Source organism: Corvus kubaryi, unplaced genomic scaffold (assembly GCF_017639235.1).
Source record: "Corvus kubaryi isolate FWS band 111438036 unplaced genomic scaffold, C.kubaryi_AGA036_p1.0 37398, whole genome shotgun sequence".
NCBI lineage: Eukaryota > Metazoa > Chordata > Aves > Passeriformes > Corvidae > Corvus > Corvus kubaryi.
In genome coordinates, this window is record NW_024581137.1 from 52,901,037 (window position 1) to 52,928,810 (window position 27,774).

At 42.3% G+C, this 27,774-nt stretch overlaps 1 protein-coding gene across 5 annotated transcripts in view; it reads left to right on the forward strand.

Moving 5' to 3' along the window:
* Window positions 1-27,774, forward strand: part of PRKAG2 (protein kinase AMP-activated non-catalytic subunit gamma 2) — a 212,843-nt gene that overhangs the window by 62,167 nt on the left and 122,902 nt on the right. For 4 of the 5 annotated variants that reach the window (XM_042044417.1, XM_042044420.1, XM_042044416.1 and 1 more), the window contains 2 exons: window positions 4,415-4,486; window positions 15,439-15,718. In XM_042044417.1, the coding sequence (XP_041900351.1) occupies window positions 4,415-4,486; window positions 15,439-15,718 (352 nt within the window). Of the gene's footprint in view, window positions 1-4,414; window positions 4,487-15,438; window positions 15,797-27,774 lie in introns of those variants that run through there. The other variant, XM_042044422.1, reaches the window with a different exon arrangement.

The following is a 27,774-nucleotide window of genomic DNA, read 5'->3' on the forward strand; positions in this document are numbered from 1 at the left end:
TGGTTGAATAGACAGTTGCAAAAGATGCCAGCAGGGAGCCGTTTGTGAAATATTCTTTTGATACCCAGCCCTGAAGTTTTGGACCACTGTCGAGTGGGGCCATAAAAAGGTTCTTCTTCCACCCAAAACATGTTGGAAATTGGTCTCTGGCCTGTCAGTCACAGCATGCCCCAGCCCTCGCTGGCTCTTTGGCTTCAGCCCTTGCAGAGAGGCTTTATCGGCCTGGCTGCCAAAGTAGCCTTGAAGTGAAGCAATAACACAACAAGAATCCTGTTTATTCTGTGTTGCTTACTGGATTCAAGGCTTTAGTGGTCTGTTATTTAAGTGGGCAGCCTCTGCAACAGAATTGTTGGAAACCCTCTTCTGACACCAAGGTCTCCAACTGCAGCAACCTCCAGACCAGCGTGTCTGGGCAAGCCTTTTTGGCAGGAATTCTCCCCAGTAAGGAAAGAAACAGTGAAACTGTCTGGAAAAGGTGAAAAATGGTTTGTCTAACCAGATCTTGCTCCTGCTATTGACTATGCTATATATATGCTTTCTGCATCCTCAAATGTGGTTTTCCTTCCTATTCTCCAAAATAGTTCTGAGAAAAGCTTCTTTGTTTTCTCAGGATATCAAAGAACAAAAATTTTATTCTTACTTCTTTTCACATAATCCCAAATATTCTGATATAATAGATGCCAAAGGAAAAGGAGCTGGAATTAAGAAGAGTCATCCTCTAGATGTAGGGGTAACCCAGACCAGAATCATGCTAGAGTTAGTCTCACCTTTTGAGGAGAAATTTGTGTGAAGAATCTGTAACCTTCCAGATATCTGTTGTTTCCCCAGAGGAAATAGAGAAAGAAGTGGTAGAGAGGATAAGTGCAAATACAGACAGAATAATCCTGACTTGCACTGGAAAACCACCTGTTGAGTACGTGTTGTGGGAGATTTCCCTCCCCAAGAGGGAGCCTGACTGGTGACAGGAGCACTGAGCCGTGGTTCTGCTGTGTCACAGCTCTGCTGTTCTCCAGGAAAAGCTTTGCTGTCCCTAGGGCTTTGTTCTTCAGTGAATATAACAGGAGCTGCCATGACAACCTCTTGTAAATAAGAGTGGATTGAAAACAAAATAAATCTGAGGTGGCTTTGTGGCTGTAAAGTAAATCTAAAGTGCTTGAGAGGTCATTTTTTCTAACGGGATGGCAGGAGTGATGTCTGGCTGTCAGATGGTGCAGAGCGTTGGAAGGACTGACTAAGGAGCACAAGCATGACAGGAAAGCCAATGAAACTACCAAAACAGCCTTTTCATACTCTTAATTCCAGGTTAGCAGCACTTTACAGGGGTGATCACAGACTGTGGTCTCCGCAGAAGTTGTCTGTCCAAGGTTACAATGCAGGACTGATGGATACAGGGCATGATGCTGTTAGTTTCTCAGCCCGGGCTCTGCAGACTGAAAAACTCTTCCTCCTACCAGGATGTCACTGTGTGCCTTTGATGGAAGTTTTAAATGTCTCTGCAGAACCATGTGGTTGTCCAGGGCAGTTATTCCAAGTGGAGTAAAGCAGAGCTGGAGAGCTGGAAAGCTGTCTAAGAACAGCTTCAGTCCCTGGTTACTGGCAGAGAAGCCTTCAGTGTGTATCTGTTGGCATCAGATCAGAGCAGTCAAATCTGTGACAAGGGCAAGGGTTGCACCATTGGTCTGTCAAGAGTTCTGTGGTGTTTTGCAACACTTTTGGAGCAGGTTTTGTTTGTTTGTTTGTTTGTTTTTTTAAGAGTTAATGTATCATCAACTGCATCATCACGTGTTTCTGGATGAAGAGGAACACAAGAAAGAAATTGATATATCTATCTTTATTCTGCAGAAATACTCATAAAGGGAAAAAAGACACCTAATATTTCCTTGCTTAACCAACAGATTGGAACTGAGAGAGCAGTATTTGTAGCCTGGTATTTGATATATGTATTTTGTTCCTTCTGTGAATGGATGCCTTCATGTATAGAATCCCATGAGAGATGAAGAAATTGTTAGGTAGCAGTTACAATTATAGACTTTTTCACAGGACTAGAAGTACAATTATTACCCACTTTGAAATGTTCAGCAGTGCTGTATTAACAAAGAAAGGTCTTATGCTGCCCAGAAAGCTCCAGCTCCAGTTATTTTGGCTTCCAAGTGGAGACTTGTTCTGGATGTAAAGGCAGATGAAGTCAATACCTCCATGATAGCTGAGAGTTACAAATCAAAATAGAGTTGTCATCTGGGTTTCCTGATACTTTTAGACTTCAGACTTTAATATATATGGCTTTAAACTTAGAATTGTAACTGAGAACTGAAATTTAGCTCCGAGAAAAATAGTTGTATCTACCTACCCCTCCTGGTTTTGAAGGTTTCTGCTCAAATTAGACATTTTGGTTTCATTCGTGGCAGTTCTAGATTTTCTGAACAGCTTTTTCAACCCTGTTTAGTAGACACATGTCCCCTTCAACCCAGTTTCTTCCATCCAGTCCCCAGCCTTCCTAAACATGTGGTTTTCTCCTGGAAGTTACACCAGGGAGTAATACAGGGGTGCTAATATGTAGAGCTCAAAAGAGGTTATTTTCTTGATTTATTTCATGAAAAATGACTTAGCTCACATCAGATTCCAGGTTCTGCACTACTGAAGATGGGTAGAGGAAAATGTTGGTAAATCCTTTGGCTAAATTAAAGTAAACCCAAGGGGATATGCTGTTGTGTAACTTTCCATTAGGGTCTTAAACATCTTCACAGAGATTCTTCTCTTCAGTCCTGCAGTAGCATATGAAGTCATAATAATAATAATGATGATAATCTGTTTATTGATGCCATTTATGGCTGAATAATTTTTATATGGAGTAATTTTAATCTTAACTGCAGTGCCTGGTCCAGCATCAGTCAAATCTTGGTAAGAGTGAAAACCTAAACCAAACAAGTTGCCTCTTCCTTTGGTTTTGAGATGTTTCCTTATGTTTTTATTTGCAAACAAAGGTGATGTGAAACACAGATGCCTGGGCAAGAGGGAGCTGCATAGTTGAGCCTTTGTAGATAGTTCCCATTGAATGTGTATAGACAGGGCTGAGAGCAGACAAATTTGTCAGGAATACATTTGTTTGGGGCCTAATGATTTGGGGACAGCTTGGCCAAGCCTGGCTGCTGCTTTTTTTTTTTCCTTTTCAACTTGGCATGAATTACTCCCATGTGTTTCAGTTCCAGTAATTCAATATTTTGTTCCTTATTTTTGTTGTTCATTATGTAACCAGAATATTTTCAAACACTTGTAAGAATTATGCCCGAGTTATACACAATTTTTGAGCATATTTTGAATTTAGTATGATTACACAAAGCAATGTGATTAGACCTGTGGCTGTTCTGAATTCTGAAGACAATCAAGCCCTGCAGACTTCATGGATGGTGCTAATTTGTAATTAAGCTCTGTTTGATCACAAATTAGGTTTACGTGAAATTGCTATTTATTTATATTTTGAACTCTTTTAAATGGGTGCAGATGTGGTGGTTGAGAAGCACTGAATCATTGCATGGAAAGGGTGATGCCTCGCATCTGGGAGGTTTTGTGTTGGGGAGGTATTCCTGACATTTAGGACCCAAGACAGTTCTTCAGCACACAGCATTAGGCAACCTCATGCTTCTGGTCACAGAATTGCTCATTATGTACTTTTCTGATCAAACAGATGCTAAACTTGACACTAACATAATTTCCTTATGCATGTGGAAAGGAGTTCTAAAAACCCTGTGGCTGGAACATGAAGTATCATAAACAGAACAGACGGCAGGAGGTGGAATATAATTGCAGTTTGTTTTTGTTAGTTAAAAATGAACATGTGTGCTTTTCTTATGGTTTTATTGTCTTTCATCCTGCAGAATTGGGTGCTCCTCTCTCATTTGTGCAAGTGAATTGATTATTTCCTCCCTGAGCACCATGTCAGTTTTCTCTGTCTTTTTTTCAGAAGTTACATATTTCTCAGAATGTTGACATACTTTCATTCTGGCTGTGTTTATTGCCATAAATACTCTTTAAGATCATACATCCCACTAAAGGCAAGATAAGCATTTGCTGAGCAAGTGGATGTGTTTATAATTTCCTACCAATTTTTCTGTGGGCTTTCGGTACCTCCCCTTGAAAGTTTTAACACAGGACTTTTGACTTTGGCTGTGCAGGTTGTTTTTGATGGTGATGTGGTGCAAGTGCTGCTGAGGGCTCCATGTTCACTTGTAACTTACATCTGACATTGTTTCATAGCCAAGGAGAATGATCAGAGTCCCTGTTGTTGCTTCCAGCAATTGCCATGGGTAAAGCAATGGGCACTCTGGAAATAGATCTGTGGGCTTCAGTCATGGGATGCTCTGAGGGAAGGAAAAAGGCATTAATAAAAGACATCAATTTTTCTTCTCTGTCCTTGCAGGATCTCAGCTCTTTTGCCATGCCATTCTTGGACGGTGATGTGGAGAGCACGGACAAAAATGCTTCTCGCAAGGTAGGATATATCCAAAGCTTCCCCTTCTTTGCAGTGCTTGAATCCCTTGGTGGTAAACACAGTTTGTTAGGCTTAAAAAAGCCTGGGTTTTCATCTTCCCTACCATACCATTAACCTGTTGAGAGTGGTGCACTAAGGTGAATCCAGTGGCTTTTGCAGACCTTACCGTGATGATGCTTGTGCACTATAACCTGCAAAGGATGCAAGCTGCTGCTGGTACTGTTGTAAATGCAGATGTTGTGTGTAACACAGCTGTAAAAGAATGAGCTGATGTTGCATAGCAGTATTCTCAGGAATATTGTTAGCTTACAAGATCTGTGGTGATGCTGCAGAAAGAGTCACTGCCCAAAGGAGTACCTGTGGCTGTTGGTAGGTTTTCCTGGAATTGCCTCCTGATGGTTGCTCTCTGTCTGTGGAGGCTTTAACTGTTCACTGTCCTTGATCTCTCTGTCCTTGGCACTGGAAAAACGAACTGCCTTCATTTGCTGAAGCCATAGTGATAGAGCCTTCCCGTGAACAAAGTAGAAAGGTTCCTCCTTGATGTGAGATTAACTCAAGGTTATCCTTGGAGGCATTGATTTGTTCTTCTGATGCTATTAAATTAAGCCAATGTAGTCGCAGAGTTGGCTTGCTTTAAAAAGGATTAGGGGAGCACATTCAATGGAAAACATTAGAGATGGTTATACCAATCTTCAAAGCAATAAAAATGGTGGGTGGGATCTGTCATCTTCAGGTCCTGGCCTCCTCATTTTCACAAAGCATTGAAGTGCAAGCTGGTCTGCTAAATGTAAGCCTCCTACCAGCCACGTTCTGAGCTTGGCAAAGAGGGATTCTCCTCCAACCCATAGACAACCCCGAAAGCTACCAGTTTGACTTGTCACAGTATTTACAAAGCTGTGGACCTCCATGATCATTAAACCTGCTGCAATCCATTTGGCAGAGAGTCTGCAGATTTAGTTAAAGGCAGGAAAAGCAATAAATATCTCTTTACTGAAGCTGATCTGCATCTACAACAATAATACCTTAGCTCTGTTGACAGCATGAGTTTCTATTCCTTTGCACCTCACAACTAAGGACAGATGTTTTAAGAATTTCTGCAATCCATCAGCAATTGAATATGTTTATAGCATTGGCCTTGTTCTTTTCTGTATTGGATGTTTTAGACTGAGGTAGGAGTTGCTGATGCTGGAGAACCTTTGTAGATGCCAGGGAAGCTCAAACATACAGTGCTACCAAAAGGTGCTTGTTTGGAGGGTTTGAATAAAGTGAACAATGTGATGGTTTTGGAAAGGATAGTCATGCTGGAAGAAGGCAGGGGTTTCTAGCTAAAACTTGATTTTTTTATTTACCTGCTTGCCACAAAGAAAGGTGAGAAGAATGCATGAATCTCAGTCACAAGGAAATAATGCGCCAAGGCTAATTGCACTGATGTGCAGAATTACGTGGTATCATTTAATGACTTCCACTCTACCATTCCTGAATCCTGCTGTTTTCTTCTAACTGGTCTCAGGACTCTCTTTTCACAAAAGCACAGAACCATTTAGGTTGGAAAAGACCTCTGAGATTATTGAGTCCAACCTTTGACTCATCACCACCTGGCTTTTGAGGAGTTCATGTCTGAAGAGGAACTGGAAGAGCGTTTCAATAGTTGCTTCTTTTTTCGTAGCACTGGTAAATTCTGGGGCAAGTTCCGCTTATGGAAGTGCAACTGACTTTGGAATAACCATGGAACTGGGGCTTAAAATCTGCATTTTTAGCTGACCTTCTTGACTGTGTAAGAGCCTGAGGTTTTTTCTACCATTATCCTTGGAGCTCTGTTCAACACATGCAACAAAATAGTAAGAAGGGAGCTGGCAGTGCCCCACTTCTGATAAAAAACCAGATCATCTTCTAAAACTCATTGCCACACATACCATCCTATATATTGTTTTCCTCAGTGTGAAGTATGGGATTTTTGCTGGTAGTTAATGATGAGTAGCAGCAGACTGCAGCAATTATTTAATTCTAACTAAAAGTTTGCCAGTCCCCACTGCTGATACATAAAAAAGTCCCCAAGCTACCCTTCCTTTTCAAGGAGGAGGGCTTTTCTTAGTTCCAGTTTGAAATCACCATATGATGTGTAAATTTTGTCTATTAAAAGTCAGTATTTCTCAGTAGTTTGGCTTTTTCCATTCACTTGTCATGTTGGAGACAGGCAATTCATCAGGGATGTCTCTCTTCCTGCACTTAACTCTTCTGTCGCCTGGGCTATAGATCAAGAGTAGTTCACAACCCATCTTTCCGATCTGCCTTTAATTTAATTCTCCTGTTCTTTTTGAAAGGCTTTTAGAAACTGTATTAACATTTTTCACAGAAACTCTCAGCAGTTTACCATGCAAGTGTCTCTCAATCATTATCCTGTGACAACAATCCTCATTACACAGCTAGGAAATTCAAGTCTCGAATTATTTGTTCAGGTTCACGTAGGAATTTTTTGGCAGCGGTGGTAAAGTGACACACATTTCCTGAATTTCAACCTTAATCACTTCTCATTAATATGTCTACTATTATAAATGATGTATTCTTCTCTCCTTAATGACTCATGGCAGGAAGAGGATAGGGATAGTTTTCACCCTCCTCCTTTGAAGAAAGAGAATATAATACTGTGAAGGGTCTTGTGTAGAAGTGTTTGGCATGGTGTGATGGAGAAAGGTGCCTGTGACAGATATTTTTGCCCTTCTTATTGCCAGACAAATTGTCTTAACACTCACATGGGCGGCTTTGTCTAAAGCAACTGATATTGCTGACTGCCCCATGCTCAAAGGTGGAACTCTCCAGAAATGGCTTAAATTCTTCCTGCAGAGAGAACTTACAGGGTCATTAAAGAGAGAAATAAAAACAAGGACAACTGGGAGCTGAAAAGCAATCAGATTTACTGCATTTCCTCAGCCTGGGAAAAGACAGTGGAAGAGGGGCAGTTTGGAGACCTGGAAAATCACAAGTGATTTGGAGCATCATTCAGAAAATAATTCTGGTACAACAGGGCAGCAGTCAGGGATGAGTGGCCCTCTGCACCCAAATGCCTCTATCAATTTTAGAGGTCTTAACACCTTGAATGTTTATAGATCTTTCATCTAAAATGTAGGTTAAAGGATAAGGTGCAGAAATTACAGGAAACAGATAGCCATTGGTTTCAAATGAAAGCCCAGGGTTGTGAATGATCAAAAAGAAAAAAAAAATGACACAGGAAACTTGTCCATGGGGAACCAGCTAGCAAATTATAGATGGAGGAGGGAGGAGGTGGGAGAAAAGACCTTTGAAGAATAATATTGATTAATTTATTTATGGAAATAACGGAATTGTCATAAAAATGTAGACAAAAGCTTGAAAAAGAAGTATGCATTAAAAATTCTTTTCTCTCTGTGGGAAAAAGCTGGTGAGATGTTTATATTAGATGACAAAGGTGGATCTGTCCTATTAATAGCCTAAGTGTCTTTAAAGCACAAGCTGTTAAAGTAAAATATTTTAAAATTAAATCCAAACAACTCTGATAAAACACTCTTGAATGAAGTGGCAGAGCTTTCTCTGCCAAGTGTTGATTGGGAATAAATCATGGAGCAGAGATGAAGATTCACAAGACTGCTAAAAAGGCAATTACTGTGTTAATACATGATGTTTGCAATTAGGATAATGTACAGGTTTGTCAAACATTAGTCCTGCGCAAAACAATGAAATAGCTGATGTTGGCTAGTTAATGATGCTGTTACAATAGACTCATTTGGATTTAAATTAATTGTAAATGGTTCTTTTTGAATAAATGTGGGGGTTTAAATGAGTTATAAATTTGGTTGAGAAATGTCATAGTGTGGGTGTCATATATATCGAGAAGTAGCACAAGTCATTTTGATTTAAGAAATTGGAATGAGACTGAACAAACATGGAGCCTAGTAAATGAATAAAAACCTGGCTGCTAAAATAAATGGAGACTACCAGTGGAAAACTTTGTTTATAGGCAGACAAAACATTCTGTTGCTATACTATATCATACCTTATCAGTGGCTTGAAAGATAGACAGACTCATTACTGGTACAGTTTTTGGTTCATACAAAAATGAGAGGGGAGAGAGTAGTAAATTCTGAGCAAGAGACTGATGAAGAATGACATGACTCACTTAAAACACGTTTTGCAAACAAACAGCCCATCTCAATTTTGCCAACTGGTGATCAGTTACCCCTAGGACCATCTAATGCAGACTTCTTGGGAAGTTTTTCACGAAGCCTGGGTTAGATTTTGAGAATAGCTATAGGTAATCAGCTGTTTGTGGATTCTGGATGTGACTCAGGTGAAAGGATTAGTTTGGGTTCTGGAGGTATAAATGAAGGAATAGAGTGAAAGTAGAGGTTTTGTTATGACTGCATTTGGCACTAACTCACTGTTCTGCTATCAGCAATGCAGGGAACTGTTGGTAAACTAGAATCAGACTGTTGGAGAAGTAACTTCAATATTGAAGGATTCCAAGGAGTGCTTTGTCCTGCTTCTGGTCCCAAAATAGTTTTCGTTTTGTCCAGTGACTCATGGGAATGGCACGAGCAACCCCAGAACAGGGAGGAGAAGAAAAAAAACCACCACATTTTCAGCCCCTCCTTCACTGGAAAATAAATCTCCTTTGGATTTATTTTTTTCAGAGTCTTTTAATTGTCCATTTTTTATGAGCAGTGAAGATGGGGAGCAAGTCCTGGGTAGTGCCACATAGGGCACATATTGGCATAGGGCACCTGCAGTGGATGCAGGGAGCCTCAGGGCAAGGGCGTGTCGGACAACCACTGCACTGTGATGTGCACGGCTTCTCCTCATCCACTGCTTAAAAATAGATGTAGTTAGGGATTAGGAATTGGACAGGGAGCCAGCCCTGCTCTCCCCTTTCCTAATGCCTGCTTCTGTCGTTGAGCAGCCCTGCTCACTGCTGGAAACCTTCCCCTGACCACGTGTGCAGCAGTGCCGAGTTCTCAGAGCCTGCCAGAGCAGCCAGCATCATCCTGTTGTATTTTAATCTGGGAAAGTGTCATTGTACTTTAGTTTTGGGAAGTGACATCTCTGACCCTGTAAAATACGATGTCATCTCAATTGGTACAGCTCATGCAGAACAAAAGGGACCTGTGGTTGTGAATGTGAACACTGGAAGAGCAAGTCCTTCATTACCTTTCAGTCTAATGAAGTCAGCTCTTGTGTCTCTGTGAGCTCTTTTATTCCAGCAGAATGAGAGAATCATCCAATTAACTTTATCAAAGGACTTTTTTGTTGGGATTCAGTGGAAGGGCAGGAAACAAGTGCAGACATCTATCTGGTGTATTGTCTCTAATTGTGTTTACTGTCCCTGTCGAGGATGGTGGGAGGTAATTCCTTTTCTGTTACTTGCATTTCAAAAAATTTTTAAGTGAAGAGGCAAAATAAAGGTCAAATAACTCACTGTTGTTAAAGCAAACAGAACTCCATAGTGCTCCATAAATGTTCTCACTATTCAGAGTTGGAGAAAAAGGGAACAGAGCTCAGGAGCATTTTATAACTTTCACTTAAATTCAGAAGTATTTTGAAAGGCTATTTAGATTCAGCCCATTTGTATTTGACAGATTATTTTTTCAGCCTGTTCTGAGAAATAAAACTGAATTTACCACAAACTGAACCTAAGCCAGAGATTTTTCAGAGAGAGCATCCTCTGGGGAAGGCTGTGTGCTCAATCAAGGATCTGTTGCTGGAGCACCCTTGGCAGGAGAGCAGAGGGGATGGCTGTGAAGAGGTGCTGCAGCAGGGGCACAGGCAGTGCCTGGATTTCCAAAACAGTCTCTGCCTGTCCGTGGTCAGGGTCTTCTCAGCAGAGCTTTTTCATTTTTCTGGGCATGTAGCTTTGGCAGGACACTTCTCTTCCCTGCAGTTCAGTGCTCCTTAAGTTCTAGGTTGAGACCAGAAATTTCTTCTTAGAGAGGACTTTATCTGGCAAAAAAAGAGGGATCAGATTTCCAGTATAAAACAAAGGAACAAAAATAACAATGTTGGGAAAATTTCTGCCTGTGGCAGGGCTGAGATGGTGGTGTGAGGATGATGAGAGACCAGTTTGTGGGGAAATATGAATAGTTTGGTATCTTAGCCCATTGCACTGGGGATTATCATATGGTAGTGATTAAGTGTTGTGCACTTCAATATTTCTTGTGAAATAATGAAGAATTGCAAGCCAGGTAAGAAAACAGATAAAGGAAAAGATTGGTATTGAAAGGATGAGTGCTGGATGGAGGGACAGAACTGGTGGGGTTTCCCCAACAGTCCTGGGTCTTTGCCAGTAAAGCTGAGACAAAAAATAGAAGCACAGTAACCAAAGTTGTTGAAGGTGCAAAGAAAGGTGTTTTTTTAATCATAGGGAAGGATCTTATACAGGAAGACCCGGATGACCTTCAGGATGGATAATTCTTACCAGCACGAGATAAAAGGTTGTTCACTTGATGTATGTTAACCAGAGCAACAAATAAAAGAGGTCAGGGAGTGTTCTCTTCACCTGAAGATGAAGGGTTTGGGCACAATCCTGTTGAAGAGCCAAACTCTAGGCTAGGAGAAAGGAAGAAGAGATTAGGAAGAGAGAAAGATTCCATCATCCAGGTGAAATGACAGGGGCAGCTTTCATAATCTTATTCCTTTTAGTAAAATCTTCCAGAGCTGCTTGACTTGGGGCAAGTGCCCCACTATCACTTTATATTTCACTCAAAAAATTGAATGCTAAGTTTACTAAATGCCAAGCACTGTGAGACGTGTCTCATTCTGTTGCTTTGTTTTCAGCAGTGGATTGTTCTGGATGTATTTTAGAAACATGCCTATGATTACTTAGTGTGTACAACAGGGCAAAGTCTCTCCATGGTCCCCAGCCAGGGATCCTTTTTGTGCTCCAAAGCACGAAAGCTGATAGCAACTTAGAGCATTTTAGGAGATACTTACTCAGTGCTGTGCAAGGTGGCCAGTTCAGCCTTGAACAAGTGCAGTCAGTCACTACAACCAGTGCATCTGATGTAGCACAGGCTCTGCTCTGTTGCTTCACCTCCCTGGGGAGCAGATTGCTCTAGGCTGAGAGTAGGGTCACCAAGCTGCTAATTTAGCCCAAAGCCAGCTCCACTGTTCGCTGCAGGCATAAGGTCAGGGGCTGACATTTCTCTCCAAAATAAGCAGTTTTAAGGTCTAAGGAGTCCAGGGTTGGGCAGAGAGCTCAAAGATCCCATATATGCTCTGCACAAAGCCAACACAGGAAGTGTTTTGTTGTTGGTTGGTTGGATTTTTTTAATTAGGTGAACAATCCTAGAGGAAGTTTTCAATTTGCTTGATTAGATTTTATTTGTGCATTTATTAGTATTGTACTTGTATTGTGAGTTTGGATTCCTTATCTCCAAGAGGCCAATTATCTGTTTGGGATAAAATGAGCCATATCACTGTGAGCGTTTTTGTTTTTTTTAGGTGTGTTTTATATTTCTGCCCGTTCTCACTTTACAGCTTCTCCTGGACCAAAACAAAGTGATTAACAGTGGTTACTAATGTGAGAAACCAGGGTGTAATACTTTTATTTTGCTACTACAGCTCAGCTGGGGGAATAGTTATTTTTCCAAGGCACATGTGGGAGTTTTCAGCCCACCTGCCTATCATAGCTTCAGGAAATGAGTCCAAAAAGCATGAAGAACAAGCTGATGAATGATCTAGCTGTGTAACCTGCCTCTAGCATCACTGCCAGAGTTGTCACACCGAGTCTGCATGGGATGATGGGGTTTATTCCACAGCAAAGATTCTTCTTCATTCCCAGCTGAAGCATGAAAATGAACATTGTCTTACGACTTTTGGATATGCTGTGATAACTTGCTGCTGATTTTACTTGCAGAAGCACCTAATAGTCTCTTTAAACTTGCAATACATTAGCCACAAATGATATTCTAAGCAAGCAATACTGTTGTAATTCCCCAAGCAAAATCACAAGTGTTTACCCACCGTGATGGTGGGTGTAACCTGTGTGTAATTAACAGGCTGAGGAAGAATTCAATGTAGTAATTTCCTTTAATTTGGTAGTGTGCACATGTGTATTTAGCAGTGTGCCCCTGGTGCTCTGACAATTAATTAATTCATCTGCCTGGCACAATGGAGTGAAGGCAACTGGTTGTGATTGCAATAAATAAAAACACCCCACTGCTTCTGCTCAGAATTTGAGAACGATTTGCTTTTGTGCCTGACTTGCATGTACAAGGGAATGCTGACCTTTTTGACAAATTGTTGTTTGACACTTCACATCTCTAAAATTGCTTTAGTGTGTAAGGACACCATAGTCCTTTTGAAGTTACTCCTATCAGTGTGTCATTTTAACCAAACAAGCATGCAAAAAAGATAACGTGAAGCATTAAGGACAGTGCCAGAATGAGCTCCTTGGCTTTACAAATGTCATGGCTTGTCATTTTAGGAAAAATTATAATGAACTTATCATCCTGGAAACACACCTAAACTACAGTAGCAGCAGCAGATTTGTATTATTATTAAAATAAACTAGAAAATGTTCTTATTCCTCACTTTCAGGCAGTAGATTTGGCAGCAGACCTGTTAAAATTGCAATGGAGAAGGAGGTGCCATTGTGCTACTTGGTTGTTTCTTAAACTGTGTAGTTGTGAAGAGAACAAGGCATAAGTAGTCTCAGGTGATTTACAGATGATATTTTAGTAAAGTTAATGAGCTTTTATGAGAAAGCTATCACTTTGGAACTGTTTTACCCATGACAAAAGTGCCATTTGTTTATTAGTTTCCTGTAGTGTAGTTATTATTCCAGCTCTCCGTTGAGGCACTGTGCCCTATTATTCTTGATAAATACTCACTGGGAGACAGTCTGAGTGCTGGAGGACTTAGAGTGGGAATAAAGGAGGTACAGTCCTCATGGCAGAATAGATGTGTAATTCGGATTTTCAAGACTGCACACAGCATCCATGACAGAGCTGGGAGGCAAACCTGAGCCTCAGGCAACTGCATTAAGCATGAAACACTGCTTTTTTCTCCTCTTGTGGAGACTGTCCAGAGTCTGTTGTTGCTTCTGGTAGTTGCTATTGCTTCAGTTAGAATTGACTTATCTTTTTCAAAAACTTCCCCTTGAGGGCAACTGCTCCCCTAACTTATCTGTAAAAGGACACGTGTATGTTTGAGACATTTTTGCCCACACTGTCAAAAACAGGAATTGAGGTATAAAAAGTTGTTCTGTCTCTTGTCAGACATCTCTGTGCTGTGCAGAGGAACACAGAGCAGAATTCATCATCTATCTAACCAGGGCTGTGCTGGCACAGGTCTGTGCCCCTCCTAGTGACCCACGCTATTTGTGTCCATCTCCCAGACCAGGTGCCACTTGCCCTTTAGGTTAGAAACCTTCCCAAAAGGGAGACTGTAATCTCTGCAGGCCTTTCTGCAATTCCACACATCAGGACATGCTCCAGGTCTGTCCCACCCCAAGTGGAAAGAGGAGCTGGTCCAAAGTGCATTGCAGAAGACAGAAAGAACTACAAGAAGTGGGACCCTGGGTTATGGAGGGAGCAGCTGTTTGGCCATTATGCTGCTTGTACATATTTCTACAAGTGTTTTGGAGCTGTGAATAAACATTATTTTGAAAAGAGAGTTATTTGCATGGATTTTAAACTCAGCTGACCATTTTTAGCTGGGTTCATACACACAAGCCCTTCACCAACCCAAAGGAGAGCATGTGTGCCCATGAGGTTTCCTTTCATCTAAATAATCCTAATGCAAGATGCTGTTTCTCCCTAAAATGACTCCCGTGGCAGCAATGCCCTTATCTAACTGGACTGACACACATCAGGAGGCATCTTCACAGGCAAGAGCTGCTGCCTGCTCTATCCCTCCTGGTTTGTGTTGAGTAATTGGGCAGAGAGGAGCAGGCATGCAGAGGGCTGTGGGCACATCCACCTTGGCCTTGGCTCAAGCATTCCCCAGTGACCTGAACCCCACTGCTGCCTTCTGCCAGGAACAGAGCCCTTCATTCATGAGAAATGCCCCCAGCTAAAACAGCAGCCTTATACCCACAGAAGTACTTTGTGCATCCAGAAGGAAATAAACTTAATGTATAGCCCAGGCACGTGCAAATCCCACAGACATTTTGGGTCAGCTTCTGTTAATTGTATGGGGGAAGAATTTGATCTCTGCTCCTTTTTTTTGTTTGTTTTTCTGTGTTCTTTTCTCTCCCTCACTGGGTGAGCCCGCACAGTGCAGAGCTGTGTTGTGCTGTGCACAGATATTTACACTGCTGGAAAGCCAGCAGAGGTCCCAAAAGGGATACAACTGTTAGAAAGGTCATATCCCAGCTCAGGTAATTAGCAGGAGCGTCGCCACACTAAAATGGTTCCTCTATTTTTGGGATAGGAGGTGCAATCCCACAGTTGTGGCTGTGGCTGGCATCATGGAGACCTGTCGGGCACTTGGGGACTTGTGTGCTGTGCTGAGTCACATCATGGGATGGAGGTTTAAGTACTGTGGGTGGGTGCTTAAATTCACGAGGAAGACTTTGGGGCACCGTGTTTCCTTAACCACGCCCATTCACCGCCTTAAATAAATTCATTGCCAGTCATCTTTCATTTGTCCAGGGAAGGAAGAGGTATGTGTAACAAATAAGAGCAGTAGAAAAATTCCTGCATTATATGTGTGATAATAAAATGTGTGCACACATTGAAATGGTTTTGTGCAATTCAGGGTGTCTTTAAGAGCAAGGGGGAGCATGAGGCCAGAGAGGTGACACACACACACACCTGCATGTCAGTGGAGGCAGGTGCTGGGGAAGGTGAGCTCTGGCTAATCCACCAACCCAACAAACAGGAGTTGCCTCTGTTGGGACAAGTTCAGAGATCCTGAGAGGCCTGAATTGAACTGAATTAATGGTGATTTTTCTTTTTTCTTCCTTCTTCTCTCCTCCTCAGGTGGATGAAAGCTACTCAGCTGGCAGTCCTTCAAAAGGCATTTTCTCAAAAGGTCTCCAGAACCGACCTTCCAGCCCCGTTTCTGCCCCTGTGAGATCCAAACACAGTCCTGGCTCACCCAAAACAGTGTTCCCCTTCCCCTACCAGGAGTCTCCCCCACGCTCCCCACGCCGAATGAGCTTCAGTGGGATCTTCAGGTCCTCCTCCAAAGAGTCTTCCCCCAATTCTAACCCGTCTACCTCTCCTGGGGGCATCAAGTTTTTCTCCAGATCAAGAAAAAGTAAGAAATTGCTCATGTTATTTCAGGAAGATACACGGTACCCCTGGGCTTGGCCCATTCTTTACCTGCGGTAGTGAAGTAAGTGCAGATGAGGCATGTGCTAACTGTTCGTTATCTCTTTCACTGACCATGTGTTGTGGGTTTCTGACTTGCTGGCTATTAGGTGTGACTTCTGCAGGGCTATGGACACCTCAGGGGCACCTACCAGGGCTGAGGATGGAAATCACACTCCTGAGCTTTGCTTAGAAATCCTTTGTCCATGTTAGTGGGAGTTTTCTGGGTGGTTTCTCCAAGGTTGGTTGGACATCAGTGCCAGGACATGAGAACAGCTGGAGACATTCTCGGGATGTGTGGTGGAGGTGGGCACTGACATGAGGTCACTCAGGAGTTACAGGTTCTGTAGACCCCAAAGGGAATTTCAGCTGTGTTTTTAAATTGGTATTTCTTTGTCCTGTTGTAGGAAGGGAAAGCATCCTTTACTGGACAGAAGTAAATTATATATGTTTCCAGTCAAATGAGCATTAAGGGGATATTTGAGCTCCTCTGCAAGAATATGAAAGGCATAGCAAACCTTCATGTTTCAGAGCAGTTACTTTGTACAGCTTTATACTGGGTACAGATTTTAGCTTTTCAGCAGCCTGTGTGCTATTAACCACTGCTAGAACTCAGAAATGATCAGGATTGAGAACGTGCTTCAATTTTAAAGCTTTCTTACTGAACAGAGGTTCCCAGTGCTGGTCAACAAACCAAACCTGCTCTTCACAAGGGGTTAGTGACTGTGGGAAGGAAGCAGAGTTACAGGGGAAAGAAAGGAATAATATCTTACCACAGAGGGTGCTGGATTGTCAGACCAGAGTGAGTTTTCAGTCTGTGAACAGAAGAGATAATGTTAAATTGTTGGCAAATCTTCTGTGACGATGTAGGTACAGAATTGGTCATGCATATACTTGTGTTGGGCTGTGTGTTTCCTGCAATGTATTGATAGTTTTCAGTGATTTTAAATAGCAGAGAGGGACCTTCTTATTTTTCTTCATGAGAATTTCTCTTAAAAACCTTGGCTTTGATCAGAACAAGTCATTTCATAGTGACTTGTGCACAAGAACACACCAATACAAACCAATATAGGATTTTTCTTTACCAGAAGTGCTGCTGAAGGTTAATTGAAATGGTATCTTTCCACTCCTTGCTTCTCTCTAAAGCACCATCAGGAGATTGAAAGTAGGAGTCTGTGCTTCTGAAGGACTTAGAGAAGGCTCTAAACATCTGTTCAAGGACATTTGTTCATCCCTGCTTGAAGTTCAAGTGTGCTTTTTATGCTCCCCTCTTGTTCAAACTTGACAATAATTAAAATCCATTTAAGCTCTTCTTGCTAGTCCACATAGATTTAAATATTGCCCCTAAATATTGGCAGTGTTCTGCTGATGGAGTACACAGAGAGGGGCTCTCTGCTGCATGAATAGCAGCAATTTAGACTGCAGAGCAAAGCCATCCTGGGACTTTGTAATCAACTTATCTAACCAGCCAGCACTATTTAAGTCCTAGCTAGGTACAACAGAATATTAAATAAAGGAATCTTCCAGGAGTCAGCAAAATCCTTTTGATAAGGTCACATCACTGCCTCAGGACCAGGCTTGGAATGGAGCCATGCTATATTTGAGCTAACAGAAAATACCCATGACCCTGCTGCTCCGAGAGCCTTGCAGGAATTGCCCTGGGCTTGGGTGCTTGTGGTCTTTTGTTCCTAAGGCAGGCAAGACAGCCTCTTGGAAAGAATGTGCTGATTTTAATTGGTGTTTAAATTGATAACTCTTCTCTTTCCACAGCTTTTGGCAAAATAGAACATTTCTTACCATGCTTTCACAGCATTTAGCTCTCTTACAGAGGGTCTAATCTGTAAGGTATCCTAATCTGAAGGTATCCTTCACTACCATGTTAAAGTAGGTTTTATTCAGAACATGCTAAACGGGGCAGTAATGAACTGCACTCTTAGAGTCTACTATATTTTATTAACTTTTATAGGATTTTATTTAGCAAAACGTTTTCAAGACTTCTGGAAAAGTATGGGTTAGCATTTCTGCTGTATTGTTATTTTTTTACAAGCAATACTTCTGCATTCTGCTACTTTGCAAATAGAGTAACCCTATGTACTACAGAACAGTAAGTTAATTGGTTGTGTGCCACTGAAAGCAAAGTCTCTGTGGCTTGAACAGCATTTCCTGAGAGACAAGACTTCTTAGATGCTCCTTAGACCAGATACCTCAGACTTCTGCAGAGATGCTGTGCTGAAGAGCTCTGAGAAGAGCTAAGCCAGCACGTGGCTCCACATTTCTAAAGGTGCTTAAATGCTTCACTGCTGAAAATTGTCACAATTTATGTGATTAAAATTCCATTTTCTCAAACAGCTTGGGATACCTGTGTAAAAGTGAATGGAACTCAGGTTGCTTTACCAGTTCTGAAACTGTGAGTGCATTGAGATCAGCTGGACTTGCTGCGTTTGCCTGCCTTTACATCCCTGCTGGTGCTGGGTTAATTGCATTAAAATGAAAATTAACTCTGTGCTGGACTGCACTGGGAGGATCACCAGCAGGTCAAGGGAAGTCATCCTCCCCCTCTGCTTGGTACCAATGAGACACATCAGCAGTGCTGGGTCCAGTTGTGGGCTCCCCAGTACGAGAGAGGTGGGGACATACTGGTCCAGCAAAGGGCCATTGCACTGCGGTTGCTGCACGTGGTGTAGGGGGAGGAAGAAAAAGGAAGAGAAGCCTTTGTGGTGTCTTCCTAATGGGGTTATGACAAGACAGTGCCAGGCCCTTCAGGGATGGCCAGGGAAAGTGCAAGGGTCAGTGAGGGAAACGCCAGTAATGTGTAGGAAAAATGTCCTTGGAGGGGCTGGTATGGCAGCAGGGGTCCAGAGGGGCTGTGAAATTGCTGCCCTTGCAGATTTTAATAAATTGACTGGACTAGGCTCTGAGCACCACAGTTTAAAGTTGCTCTGAGCAGGGATCAGACCAGAGATCTGCAGATGTCCCTCCCAGCTGTGGCTCTTCTGGGAAATTCTGCACTTGAGTCTTCCCTTTGGCTTTATAACAAATCTGTATTTTATCCAGGCAATCAGCAATTAAAAAAAAAAAGCATCAAATAAAAGTTCACAGGGACCTGGAGTTTGTTTTTGTCCCCAGTTTATCTGAAAGGAGTCTGTGCTGCACTCCTTTCCTGTCATCATGAGCAGTATGTGGGGGAAAGTAGATGCAGTCTTTGTTTTAAATAACATACCCTGTCTTCCCTCCACTTCCTACTCCCACACATTGTTCAAAACATAGACTAACCTGTTACTCTGCATATTCCCTGTTTTTCTTGGAAGCAACTTCTTCCTCGCTTGTTTTCATTTTAAAGACTATGTGTGGTATTCGCAGCTCTTGCTTTCCCATGTAGTTGCTCTTTTCCCAGCTATGTTATTTTGCCTTTTGAATATACACAGTTTAGGAAGGGCTGGGGTAGGACAGTGTTAAACCAGAAAGTGATTTGCAGATGTGAAACTTAAAATATTTTCCACTGCAGGCTGGGAGTTTAAAGGTTTTGCTCATCTTCAGTATTTTATCACTGGTTTCGACAATATCCAAGAGCTCATCTTTGTACCTTTTCTCTTTGGTTACCCCAGTTCAGTATCTGGTCATAACCCCACAGGTGTGATCTGACAAAAGATTTGCCTTGTAAGGCAAAAATACCTTCCCACAATATGTACTTGGCTGCCAGCCACTTCAGGTAGTTCTTAAGTACAGCTTTGAAGCAGTAAATGGCTGGTTGGGGCTTCACATTCAGCATCCCACCTTTGTAGCAAATCCACCTCAGCCCCCTCTGGAAGAGGCTCTGAAGTGACGTTTTTGGGCGAGGTGTGTGCTTGGCCACTGGTGCAGCCCCTTCAGTCTGAGAAGTTCCCTGCAGAAAAATCCAAGACAGCTCTTTGCATGCTGGGTTTCTGCACAAATGCTCTGAAATTTAATTATCAGATTTATTTAATTTTTCATTTATTTTTTGTCTGAGAATTTCTTTGCAACAGCACTGTTAGACTGACAGCTGAAAACTGAATATGGGTTGAGGGTGAATTAAGCCTGGCTTTGAGGTAGTGCAGAGGGCTTCTTAGTGCTGTTCCCCTGCACTGTGATGCTTGGTAGATGCATCCCCCCAGTGCTGCCCACCTTCAACCTCCCAGAGCCAGGTGCCTTCTGCAGGTGGAGATTGGCTCCAGCACCTGGAACCAGAGCTGGCTTCAGCCTGCAACAGTCCAACACTGTGTGTGTATATCAAAGGACAGGAAAGGTGATTGTGATTAATTGGGATGAACTGGAAAATATTGGACCTGAGCATGACATCACAGCATAGAATAAGAGATGGATACTGTCCTGGTTTTGGCTGGGATAGAGTTAATTTTCCTCTAGTGGCTGCTACAGTGCTGTGTTTTGGATTCAGTATGAGAATAACATTGGTAACTGCACTGGATTTGTGTGGCCAGGTTTTGGTGGGGGGGGGGGGACTACAGGAGTGGCTTCTGGGAGAAGCTGCTGGAAGCTTCCCCCATGTCCAACAGAGCCAAAGCCAGATGGCTCCGAGAAGGACCCACTGCTGGGCAAAGCTGAGCCCATCAGCAACAGTGGTAGAACATCTTTAAGAAGGGGAAAGAAATCCTGCACAATTGAGGATGTACAGTTCAGTGCCACCACCAGCAGCATGGGCATGCGAGCAGCCATGGAACATTAAAATAATTACATTTTAATTGGATATGAAAAAATAAGTGAATTAATATGACCTGTAGCTTGCAGTAGGCTTCCACAAAGCTGACACTGATTCCACAGGTTTTCTTCAGGGACAACAGGAGGAAAGGGTGAGTGAAGAGGTGCAAGTTGAAGTCTGAGGTGCTGTGAAAAGTGATTTCAAAATTGGCATTGTGGAACTGCTTCCCAGTTTGCTTTAGGTTGGCTCAAAACTGCATGAGCTGCTCTCATGAGGCACAACTTGGGACCTGCTGCTCCAAGACACTGTTGAGTCCTGGCTGCAGTGGGAGGGCATTTCCCATGTGTATCACTTTTGTGAGAGGTGTAATGCTGGGAGAAAGCAGTGACACATGTCAGTAAAGCAAATGGAGGTGATCCAAAGTAAACACTGGAGGATGACCTGCACTGGGAAGAAACACAATGCAGATGACACTTTTCTTGTGTGAGCTCTCCCTTCACAGCCAATACAGGTACTAATAAATGAGAACAGCTTTATTTCACCAAGTGGAAATTAGGGAGCTACCCCTGCAGATAGGCTAAAACCAAGTACCCTGAACACTTTATTAAAAATAGATGGTAGTATGAAATTTCAGTCATTAAAATGTAGCTTTTCTGATGGGTCTGGGTGACCCATTTGAAGGACATCAGTGCTGCTTCCCCTTCTGAAATAATCAGTTCAAGTAACAGCAGTACTCATGACACATTAATGACGCTGTCAGTTTTACCAGCAACAGGAAATCAGTTAAAAGGTTTCCATTGACCTGAAGCCTTGGGTTGTGGTGCTTGGGAGCAAAAGATAAATTTAGCTCAGAATTAAAGGTTGCTTATGGAACTTTGAATTGAAGATTACACAGCATTCGAACACCTTGATGCTGGTGGTCAGATTTGAATCATGGTGAATTTGCACTGTACTTGAGGAAGGAAATGTTCTTCAATATAAGGTTTTAATGTTCTGCTTCCTCTTAATAATTTTTCTCCTCCTGAAATTCAACCCTATTAACTGTGGTGCCTAAAGTAATCAATAAGGAAGACTCCTGGTGCCCCCATAAAAAGGTCCAGATGGTATTTTTTTCCAAAAGACTGTGAGAAGAAAGGCAGAATGGTTGTCATATACCTTATTCATTCGAATAATTTATTTTCTTGGAGAACATCTTGTGGTTAGACAATGCCCTCTGAGAAAAGCCTGTGACTACTAATTTTTACCCATAGATGGAGCAAGTAGCTCTCATTTGCAGTAACCCAGGAAAGAAATTGGGAAAACCCTGCCACACTGTTGCCAGTTTGTGCTATGATGCCTTGAAGACCTTTGGATTGTGGCTGATCTCTGCTAAAATTTTTCTTCAAGCATTAGACTGAAGTTCATCCTTTCCCAAGATTTTACTCCATATTTGTGGTATTTAGGTAACATCTTGGAGTGAAGTGACTTTAGTCCAGGACAGGCTGCTGTGGATGGATGGCTGCTGGGCACAGACATTTCATGTTCCCTTTGGTCGAGCTATTTCCCACCATCACTCTTCGGGAATGCTTCCCTGCAGAATGGCACCATGCAATGGGGTGTCCTTCCTCGTGCCGGCTGCTGCAATCTACATTTGGATTTTTCTTTGCTAAACCAACACATTCCTCCCATAGTCTGGGAGCCGCCCAGCCTTCGGAGCACAGCTGCAGAGACCCGTCAATTCCAGCCCGCACCAGGACTCTGAACAGCTGAGGCCACTCCATTTCCAGTTCTTTTCCCTTGTTCACAGTCTCCCGGCTTTCTGAATGGGCAGGCGGGGGGGATGCCAGGGGGAAAGGGCAGCTGTGATTTCTGGCTGTGACTACTATGCAGGACAAGGGTACCAAGCTGGGGAAGGACAGGTCCACCTTGGGAGGGGGATGTAGACTCTTCCACAGTCATCCCATAAAACCTGGGAAAGGAGAAAAGCTGTTTGTCTTGCTTTATTTTTCAGTACTGGTATGCAAGGACATCTAATCATCCTTTCTGAAGCTTGCTTTGCCCTCAGAGGCAGACAAGAGGACCAACACTGTTCATTTTGGTCTCATCTACACTAGAAAAATGACTTTTTGTGGACAAAATGTGTCAGCACTGCTGCAGCTGAGCTGGTGCTGCACACATGGCCAAAGACCAGCCACGTTCAGCACCATTTCTCCTGCCAGTTACTGACATCTGCTGTCAGCAGCAGATGATTTGTCTGCTTAAAATGCACCTATGGTGATTGTTCTTAGTTTATTTGGAGATATCTTTCAATGTGCTTCCCTTTTCACCTTAGTTTTCCATGGTCAGTGTTGTCTGCATGGGGGGAGTACATCCAGTATGCTTTTATATTCCTGCCCTCTCTGTCTAGGCAAGAAGGATTTTTCAGATTGTCTTCAAATTCCTAATGATTTATATGCAATCATTAAAAAAAAAAAAGGAATTTTTTCAGTCTCTAACTTTCATTTGGGGGGTATGGGACAGACCTGCGACCAGATTCATTTCCATTTTCTATATCTTTCCTGGGGTTTCAGCTGTGGAACATACTACAAATAATCAAACTTTTAAATAACAACCAAAGTAGTATTTCTTGTGATGTATGGACAAGACCTTAGCTTAGTATTTGATCTTTTAGAGACTGCTGCTGGCATGAAGGGGAAACAGAAACTGCAGTTTGAGCATCTCCAAAGGCTGAGGAACTGCTGCTCTTCTTTGTGTCTTTTGATAAAAGATGCCTGGAGGGCATTGCTGATTGCAGGTGACTTTTCCACACAGGCAACAACGTAAGCAATACTAAAGCTAAAGAGAGTTTTTTGCCGTCTTAAGCTGTCTAATCACAGGAAATCATTTGGAAATAAATTATTGGGGACGTTTTTGAGGTTGTGAGCTGTTTATATTTAACTATCTGTATTTTACAAATCCAAGAATACATGTAGGAGCAGACCTTCAATTATATGTCCATTTTCCATTTTGATCAATCATTTCAGAATTTGGTCCCTATGCAAGTATTTGTTTATAAGTGCTGGAGAAATCCTATTTATTTTAGTAGGTTTGTTCACACATTTAAAAGTACACTTCTTTTCCTTATTCTAAGTGAATGTTTGTCATAACTCCACTGAAAAATCATTGTGCATCCAAGCTTTTTTGCTATGTGGTTGGAGTCTGGAGGAGTAATAATGACCTAAGATATCAGATCCAAGCTTTACAGATATCATGGGTTTTCAGCTTCTTAGATAAAGTGCCTGGAGAATGCCTCAAAAATGGGCAGAGTAAAAATGATAAATGTTGACTCAATCAGTTTTCTGATCTGGAAAAATATGTAATGAAAGAACCTGATCACAAGGCAGGAAAATGCATGGATTGAGGAATAGTGTGTGTAGTAGAGTGGGTAAAATACTGTTAAATCCCAGGCTCAGGCCAGCTCTTAAGTAGCCCTTCTTGGGTCAGTGTGAGTTATGACTGAGCTTGGTCTGATTTTAAGAATAAAATAAGCCCCATAAAAAATGATGGTAAATTGCTGTGCACTGTGAGAGTCAATAGGGCAAGGAGCTGATCACTATCATGTCTCAATTAATGGGCTTTGTGGAAATGAGCCTTTGCTTTTTGCAGCCTTTGGGGCTGTGAAAACATCTTGGAGGAGAGCCCTGCTGGTAACCAGTGGTTTGACTGAGAGGGTTTTATAGACTTCACGCAGACTCTGCTACCTGCCCACGTGGTTTTCTGGATTTGTTCCCTGCTTTCACATGTACATTTTCCCATGGACCATAAAGCCAACTGAAGGTAACATTCCCATTTGTATGGCAAGTAACCACGGGCAGGCACTGCAGTGTCACAGCTGAGCTGATGAACCTTCACATGAGCTTCCAGCAGCTGCTTTAGCAACTCCTCACTTCCAGCAGTCACTGGCAGAATCCTGAACTGGGCAAGGAGAACCTGGATCATCTATTTGGATTCACTCAGGGGCTGGAACACTTTCTACTTGTATAGTGATCATCTGACAGTGGAGTTGTCATTAGCCCATTTGATCTGTACAGCAAATTTAGAAGCAGGTTGGTTGGTACTGGGAGGAGGAAATGTGGAAAAGCAAAGAGTAAAAAGTATAAAGCTCTGCATGGTGCCAGGTTTAGGATTTTTTCCCCCATGGCCATACCAAGTCAAATAAATGTCAGTCTGAATTAGGAGATCTAGGAGGAAGCCTTTTGTAATTGCAGTTTGACAGAGGTAAAACTTTTGTGTAATTCCAGCCTGTGTCACTGATCTAATTCCTGTTCTCCCAAATCTGTGTACTGCAGCTGAATCTTTCCATGCTGCTTTCTCTTTGACCAAAGTGAGCTCATGTTTCCTTTGTCAAAGCCAAAGAGAACAGAGATGCCACTTTTTAAAATTAATTAGTTTAGGATTTTCTAGCCCAGTGAGTTAATTGATTTGAGGTTTATTGTGAGTAGAATAATAAACACATCAGCTGGAGGAGGCTAGAAGTTCTTAGTTTAAAATGACAGGCAAGGTCTTTTACTCATGTCAGAAAACAGGTCTTGGGTCTAATTTTTGGACACTGATCTATGAACAGTTCCCATCCATCAGAACCTTTCAATAAATTTGTTTGATAATCCATCAAAACTTCTGACAAGCTTACCTGGCACAGTGTGGGATTTACTGAATGAAGGACTGTGCAAAGGACCCAATTCAGGTTTATAAAAGCCTTTTATTACTCACAGGCACTCACATGCATGTTAGCCAGAGGTCCAGGCTCCCCAAATTTTGCACCATTTTGTGATTTGCCCTCTCTCTGCTGCATCAGTGTTGTATGAAATGGTTTGTGCTGCTAAGTGGGGGTGTGTGGATGCTCCACAAAAAAGGTGCAAAGGATGGGGCAGGGAGATGAGAATTTGTGGGGGTACAGTGTGAAGCTGGAGTAAGGAAAAATGTTGTCGTGAATGTGATTTTGAGAGTAAAGCCCTGAATAGAAAACTTTCTGAAGGGAAGATTTTGGTCTGTGGAGTCATCTCTGATTATACATCTCTGGCAATAATCTGTAACTGGTCTTCTCACACAGTGCTTCCCCTTTGGTCTGCTTGGGTATTAGAATTTGTTATCCAGCTGAACAACTAAACCAGTGTATCTACAGAGCATTGCTGAAAGATCCAAATGTCAGAAATTAACTATTTATGACAATCCTAAACCATTTACCAGTGGTGACTGCTAAATGACAAACCTAAAGCCAGCAGAGACCTTACAAAGGATCCCTATGCCTGGGATCTCTAAGATGGATCAATAGACTCAACCACCCTCCCACCAGGGAAAGCTGGTTCTAGAAAGGGCACCAAGTGTTAAATGAAATCTAAATTTTCCTATTTTAGTTTTAAAACAAAACAAACAAACAAAAAAAGGGTTGTGGATTTTTTGGTTTTGATTCGTTGTTGTTTTGGATTTTTTCTATACAAACTTTCTGCTATGCCCTTTCCTTCTGCAGTTCACACAGTATTTGAAGATTCTTCTCTATCTTAAAATAATTCTTGCCTTAGATGATGAAAATATTAATGTGTGTAGTTGATATGTGAAACAAGTACTCAGAGCCTTTGATCATCAACCATCAAAACACCTCAGTTCTTTAGTTAGATTATTTGGAAGCTTGCCTTGGGTTTCCTGTAAGCACACTTTATTGGTTGGCAGCTGTGGTGGGTTCCTTTGTAGTTTGTTTCTTGCAGCATCTGCTGCTGCTTACGTCTCTCTGAGCCCCAGATGGGAGCGAGTGCAGGGCTGGGAGCCCTGTGTGGGCGTGTGACACGGTGCTGCGGTGACAAGGGCGTGGGAGCAGCTGCTCCAGACAGTGCCACACTGTGCCAGCCCAGACTGCACCTCCCTGGCAGCTCCTACAGGATTGTGAAACATAGGTGCCCTCCTGTGGGCATCCCACTGCTTCTCCTTCTTGGGTGGAGAGGCTGGGATTGCCTTGTCTGCCTGGAGGTGCTTTGGCTTAGGTTTTGAGCAGAATGCTAAGAATCTTTGACTATGCTTGCTGTTGTTTTGTTTTGTTTTGCTTTTTTTTTTCACTTCTAAACCAATTAAAACATCAGGGACTAAAAGCATCCTGCCCTCCAAACTGTAATTTCAGCATTTGTTCAGGAAATCAACTTCTCCTCCCCTCATCCCAGGAGAGTTTGACGTTGCCCTCAGGTCAGGATATGGCCCTCCATATCAAGGTAGACATTTAATTGTGTTGGTAAATGCATGGACCATAATACAATTAATTTTTGGCTGGGGAACACATGTGAAGGTAAGCCATTAATCAAATATTCTTCAACAAACACTGTTTGTTGTTTGGGAGTACAGAGCATTTCATTTCAGGGTCACTGTGAATGTAGCTGCTTCATTGCCTGCCTGAGCTGGGCAGAAGGTCTCATGTCAGATTTGTTTGCTTAACCTCAGTATAAGGTTTCCATAGCTCTTCAGGTTTACAATCTTTCCATGAAGCTGTTTAATGGCAGAGAACTGCACTTGGCAACCTGAGCTGTAGCTCCAGCAGGATGATGCTGTTTGCAGTAAAGCCTTTGCTCCAGTTCCTCTCTCACACTGATGTGGCCTGGAACACTGAGCATCCAGAGGCCAAAACTGGCTTTAATCCATGTGAAATAGAGGTGCACATCCAAACTCTGCAAAGGTCAAGACTTTCTGGAGAGAAGGTGAAAGAATTTCACATGAGCTAATGCTTAATACAGGAGCAAGAGTGGCAAACAGTGCCCGTGTGATTTATTCTGTCTTTAGCATCTGTATTAGTGCTGCCTCCTTTGTGTGTGGTAGAGAAGGGGTGAGTTTGGCCATGTTCAGTGCACCTTGAAGGATTTCTGAAAGACAAGCACCAATGGCAGCTGAAACATGTATCCAGGTGATAGAAATGGGCTTTTGGCAAAGGAGTCCTTGGCGAGGCAGCACCAGCCTAAACTCGTTCAGGAGAGTGAACCTCAAAAATAAATGAGTGGTTAGCTGAGTTTTTTCATCTTTTAGAAGGAAGTATTGCCTCTTTCAGCAAAGCTAGTTAAAATGTGCTTCTACCCCTGTGAAGATCAAATTCTGCTCTGTTACGTGTATTTAAATACATTGGATTTACTATGTCTGACTTCTTCAGAGTGGCACAGGGGAAGATTTGATCATTGGGCGCTGAACACAGTGAAACAATTTCCAGACTTGGGTGCCTGAAATTAATAGTATATATCCTTGCTGAGCCATTTAAGCCAGTTGATCTGAAGAAAAAAGCAAAGACCTTAAAAAAAAAAAGAGAGAGAGAAGAAAACCAGAAATATTTTGGCTAATTTCAG